Raw genomic sequence first — 6,308 nt, 5'->3', positions numbered from 1 at the left:
AGGAAAAGCTAACCCCAAAGCCTGCACAAACTTAACTCTAACCCCAACCCAAGACTAATCCTATTTCCAATTCAGTCATTAGACTTACCCTGATCCAAGAATAGGCATAAAAGTACTAGATTAAGGAATACCTGTTACAGACTAGAGTGTTTTTTACACTGAATGACACACAAGCATTTGTCTTTATTGACGACTTGCTCCACAGGTGCACAACTGCTCCTTTGTATGTGGGTTCAGTGCCAACATGATTTCCTTCCTGTAAGCAGAATGACAGCCATGATGGCTACTGCCCTGGGAATCTCCTTAGAGTTGCCAGCTTGCTGACCAGAGATATTTATTCCTCTCCAAATCTTCTTCATGGTGAAGATGCTTACTGTTTGAAACAGACAACAAGAGGCCACCAAAACGATTGGAAATGTCAAACAAGTGGCAGTTGGCACTGAAGAGGTTACAGAACATTCTGGATATGATGAAGGAGAGTTCTGGGTTTTTGGAAGGGCTTTGCATATTGATGGCTGGAGGGCAGGTCCTCTGGTTTTGATCTATTTTTTTTTTCCAATTGGGAAGAAGCAGAGTAGCTCACCAAGTTTAATGACTGGAAAAAAAAAAAAAACCTCAGAAGGCTCGACCAGCACCAACCAGCTCTATAAATTCTCAGAGAATGGCTTTAATGATACCATAGTGAGAGTGTTTAACGAGGTCAAAGAAACAATGGTACAGATAGCAAAATACAGAGTATGAGAGCCAAAATAAGAAAACTGTCATTAGAAGTGACAGAAATGAAGAGTATGGTAGGCGATAGAAAAAACTCAATAGAAGGTCTGAACTGCAGAATAACAACAGCTGAGGAGAAGTTCAAGGAGCTTCGAGATGAGATGAAGGAAACTTCTAGAAAACAACAGAATATGGAAAAAGTCTGAAAATAAATGAACAGCACACTAGAAAACTATGTTCAAAAGGAACAATATCAAAATCTTCAGAGTTTCTGAAGAACAAAAAGGAAGGCAAATTCTTTGAAGAAACGATAGTTAAAGAAATCATAGCTTAGAATTTCCCAGAATTGTGGAATATAGGTACCCAGATCCAAGAGGGCAGAAAAGTCCCAGTGAAAATAGACTCAAAGAGAAAAACTCCAAAACACTTACACTCAGAATGAAAAGTCAAAGTCAGAGACAGAATATTGAAAGCAGCAAGATAAAAAAGGGAACTTACACACAAAGGAAAGCCCTTGAAATGAACATATCTTATAATTCAAAGAGTCAGAAGAATACTCTATCCAGTTAGATTATCATTTAGATTTAAATTAAATATACTGAGTTTCGGGAACAGACAATAGCTTAGAGAATCTATTGCCTTGAAACTAATTTTGCAAGAAGTATTAAAAGGAGACCCCATATAAGAGAACACAAAATTCTCCTTGGCATTTGACATTGAGACTAGCTTTTTCATGGTACTTATGGTTGCCCTCTACTAGATAAGGAAAGATTTCTTTGCTCCTAGTTTGCTAAGGCATTTTACATATTTTGAATAATGAATTAATGTTTTATTTATATTGAATATTTTATGTCTGATCTGGTGTTTTACTCTAACATCCATCGATATTTTTATTACAATATTTACTTAGTAAAACAAATATTTCTTTTCCCTTTATTTTATTTTATTTTTTTTTACAGTTGTAGATTTACAAGTTTTTGTGCTTTGGTTTCAATTATACAATGATCAGATACCCATCCCTCCACCAGTGCCCATTTTCCACCACCATGGATAATATCCCTCCCACCCCCATCCCCCCATCCCCCCTGTCTCTGTGGTAGGGCAATCCCCTGTGTTCTCTCTCTCCTTTTGGGTGTTGTGGTCTGCAAAAGAGGCATTGAGTGGCAAACATGTTCAGTCCATAGTCTACTTTCGACATGCATCTCCCCTCCTAGGAGGATCCTCCAAACACCCTTTATTTGGTGCTCCCTTCTCTATCTGAACTGCCCTTTCCTCTAGGGTACCCGGCTGGCCTCTAAGTTATGGAGTAATCCTCCTGGTGCTGATCTCAGCTATTCTTGGGTATTAATCTCATACTTTGTTACTTTATATCCCCCAGATGAATGCAATCTTTCTATGTCTATCTCTCTCTTTCTGACTCATTCCGCTTAGCATGATACTTTCCATATTGTACCACTTGTATGTAAATTTCATGACTTCATCTTTTCTAACAGCTACATAGTACTCCATTGTGTAGATGTACCAAAGTTTCTTTAACCAGTCATCTGTTCTTGGGCATTCAGGTTTCTTCCAGTTTCTGGCTATTGTAAAGAGTGCTGCAATGAACAAACAAGTGCAGATGTCACTTCGACTATACATTTTTGCCTCTCTGGGATATATTCCCAGGAGTGGTATTGCTGGGTCAAATGGGAGCTCAATTTCTAATTTTTTGAGAATCGTTCATACTGAGTAAAACAAATATTTTTAAGCATTATCTATAATATACAATTTTTTAACATGAAGACAATATTCCCTTTCTTCGGAAAAAACACACATACGTGTTTCCATAGGCCTATTTAAATCTTCCCCTTAAAATGTTTTTGTCTCCTCACTTCGACTAAAATTTGTATTTGTAGGATTTATCTATTTCACATCAAATTTAAAACGTATTAGAACAGAATTAGTCATACAATTTATTTTGAAAATGTATATACTTATAGAAAAAGAAAAAAACAATTTTCGAAAAAAATGTATAGTTTTGGAAAAACTTTATTTTGTCAACTTCTTAATTTATAAATTTTTGGAATTTCATTGATATGTGTGCAATGCCACCACCTTCACATCAAATGTTTTAAAAAATTTTCTTATATGTATGCTAGAAAAGATATAGTAAGGGAACAATAACTGGTCAAAGTTTCTGGAACTGGAGATTTTGTATCTCGAACCGAGCATTCCTGTGAAAGAGAGGAGGCCTTGGGACACTAGTGGAGGGAAGTGAGCACTCTGGTGATAAGTGTGGTGTTGGAATGATGTACATATGAAAAGTATGTCACTGTCCTCCCGTTGTTCATCGATTTGCTCAAGCAGGCTCAGTAATGTCTCCATTGTGACAATTGTTACTGTGTTTGGCATATCGAATACGTCCCGGGTAGCTTGCCAGGCTTTGCAGTGCGGGTGAGATACTCCCAGTAGCTTGCTGGACTCTCCAGGAGGGGCGGAGGAATCGAACTCGGTTCAGCCATGTTGGCCGCTTGCAAGGCAAACGCCCTACCCGCTGTGCTATCGCTCCAACCCTGTAAATCCCAGCACATCAAAAAGTGGTCAAATTCTCACCCAGAAAAAAGGAAAGAGATCTTTCTTTTTCATGATATATACTTCAGAGAAGTAATATTATTATCGTACCTGTCAGCTGCTTTGCTTAGAAATACAACCTAAAGGATTCAGAAAATCCCTTTCCTAAGGGATTCAGGAAAAAAGGAACTGAGGGAATGAGGAGAGGGGGCTATTTATGGGGTAACAGAAACAGACCCTGAAGATAGAAAGGAAGGATGAAGTACATTGAGAAAATACGTGCTTGTTAAGCGTCAGAAAGAGAACGCCCAGTGTGAGTTATGGTTGGTAAGAAAAACTGAGAATCCCTTGAAAAAGATGTGAGGCTACTGTAAATGGACTTGGGGTTCATATCTCTGTGCCAGTGACAGAGAAAAGGTCAAGAGAAGCAGGAAGAGGGAATAGGGGGGATATGAGATGGAAGTGGACTAGGAGGAAGTGGAGGAGGGCAGAAGCACAGGAGGAGAAGTAAGAGGGGAGAGGCCTGGCCCAAATATCTAAGTATAACTTCATAGTGTTAATAAGCCAGGAAATACAATGTGTACCTAGCAAATAAGCCACCACAGACTTGTGCTTCATATCTGTCAAGTACTGAATGAAGAAAATAATAGTTACCTTTTGGGCAAAAGACATAACTTCAAAATGTATCTTTCCTGACCAGAATCATTAGCTACTTACAAAAGGTGATTAAAGCAGAAAATTATGTAAATGATACCCACACACCTTGAACAGTTTATCTTTAACATGAAACACATGTACATTCACTCACTGCTTTTTTTTTGATGTCAGGCCATGGACTTTTCTTTGAGCACAAACCCCTGATTGTCTTTCTTGCACTAACCACACCCACAAGCATCATCTAAGGTTTCCATTTGGGTTTCTTTAAAGCGTGGTGAGAATTGAAAGGCATTTGCAAAGCAAACGGAGTACCAAATGATTCTAGATTTTTATTATTTTTATCCTAATCATGTGCAGTTGTCTCATCCACACCTAATTTGCCAGCCGTTTTTCTTTCTTTCTTTTTTTTTTTCTTGGATCCTTGCCTTTGAGTCTTTCCAAAGCATTCAGCTTCAGTTTTTTCCCTTCTTTTTATAGAAACTACCAACCGCTCTTTTTCCCTTTGCATGTTCTTACAAGGGGTTGCCTACCACTTGACTACTATATTACGAGGCCACTGGCTCCAATTGGTCAGGTAATAGGCCTAACTCTAGAAAAGCACACTCCATTTGGTGGGAACTTGAAGTGTCCAAGTGTGCCAGGGAAGAACCTGCTGGAATCTTTTGTGGGAAGCCCTGTAGGAGCCAGGGAATGGTAGGCATAGAGACAAGGAAGAAATAAAATAGTTTTTTGGAGGCCTGCCTTGGCAAACCCTACCTATAAAAGGATGGCAAGCGTTTCGACAGTATTGCTTTTTTCTTTTTGCCTGGCACAGGCCTACACCTGGAACATGTCCTCCTCACTCAATACTTGACTGTGGTATCTGCTAGAACATTCTGTACCAAAAAGCACTTGATGAAATCAAGGTGTGATTCTTGGGCTACTCATTCCATGTGTACCCAAGTGGCTTTAGATGCCTTGATCAGCAACGACTTCGGGGGATCAAAAATTAACTACGACTTGTATGAATTTCCTTTTGAGGGTATCATCTTCTTCCAGTGCTCTGAGTTTTCTGATTGAGTTCGGGGGGGGGGCACTTAATAAACACTTTATCAATAAAAAAATGTCTCCATCACAGTGCTTCGTATGTTTTTGGTGACTGATATTTATTTCTTCCCTCTTTCCTTTCTTCTCACCAAACCAATTTTCTCTTTCCTTGCCATCCTTTCATACACTTGCTATTAACTATCCCTGAGTTTGGATCAAACCATGCCATTCATATAGCTACAAAGTGAGATAATAGAGTTCCCTCAAGAAAACCACCACAGTGGGGAATTTACCAGAGGTTGTGTGTTTTAAAAAGAGCGTTTGTGACTGAATGCTCACTTTTCCAGAGGCCCTGGCTCAGGAAAACACAAAGTGTAGCGAGAACCCGGAAAGAAGCAATAGAAACCAACCTGCAAACAGAATCACTGACTTTGTGTCGCGGCCCTAAACTGGAAACATCTCACTCCAGGAAAGCCCAACAGGCCATTTCCCGTGGCCAATTTGGGAAGCCCAGCCTTGGTTTGGCTGCAGCTTGGTTGTCTAGAGCTTTCCAAAGCCAAGACTGACAGAAGGGAGATGAGTTTCGAAGACACAGGCTCATCTGTGCTATGGGTAGCAGTGCCTGAGAGCAGGAAGGAGCCAGCGCTGGGCCAACTGGACTCACAGCTTCCCAGTGCCTTATCCAGCTCTGCTCCACAGACAGTCATAGTGAGATGTGAAAACACACAGATGCTCAGGAAATGAGCCCTGGTGAACAGGTTCACGAGCGCTAAGCAGACTGTATATCAGAACGTAGGAGAAACCAAATGAATGCCTTTTTTTTTTTGATTGTTTGCTTTGGATTTTTGGCTACATCTGGCAATGTTCAGGGTTTACTCTTGGCTCGATGCTCAGGGATCACTCCTGGCAGTGCCCAGCGGACTCTGTGTAGTGTTGAGGATCCAATAGGGGTCATTCACCTGCAAGGCAAGCTCTTTACCCCTTGTATTTTCTCTCCAATCCCAATAGAATGCATCTTTAAATTTGAGGTTTAAATGGCCCCCTTTATTTATTATTACATGATTTAGAACCTTCTCTAGTGAGAGTGGATAAATGAAGGTTTATTGTATCCACTTATTTTCTGATTATTTTTGCAAGCAACGACAGCAAGGAAAACAGATGTGGGAAGCCACAGCCTTGGACTGCGGGGAAGAAAATTGAGGCTATAAAATAACAAGTGCTTGGCTTTAAGGCATGTTATATCCATCCTCATGCAGCTCAAGAGCATGATGGTGAAGGGTCCGGGCCAATGGTGTGCCTGCTGTCGTTGAAATCAGGCTTTGCCACTAAGTAGGTATGTGTGCCTTTTGATAAGTGGGATA

The 6,308-nt window shown here is 40.2% G+C and overlaps 1 protein-coding gene across 1 annotated transcript in view; it reads left to right on the top strand.

Moving 5' to 3' along the window:
- Positions 1-4,851: 4,851 nt before the first annotated feature.
- Positions 4,852-6,308, top strand: part of THSD4 (thrombospondin type 1 domain containing 4) — a 624,572-nt gene continuing 623,115 nt past the window's right edge. Inside the window, exons 1-2 of the mRNA XM_056128738.1 lie at positions 4,852-4,942; positions 6,204-6,276. Coding sequence (XP_055984713.1) covers positions 4,852-4,942; positions 6,204-6,276 — 164 coding nt within the window. The remainder of the gene's footprint in view (positions 4,943-6,203; positions 6,277-6,308) is intronic.

The sequence above is a fragment of the Sorex fumeus genome, unplaced genomic scaffold (genome assembly GCF_029834395.1).
Source record: "Sorex fumeus unplaced genomic scaffold, SorFum_2.1 ptg000067l, whole genome shotgun sequence".
Taxonomy (NCBI): Eukaryota; Metazoa; Chordata; class Mammalia; order Eulipotyphla; family Soricidae; genus Sorex; species Sorex fumeus.
The sequence above is the reverse complement of the archived record's forward strand: the minus strand, read 5'-3'. Positions and strand labels throughout refer to the sequence as shown.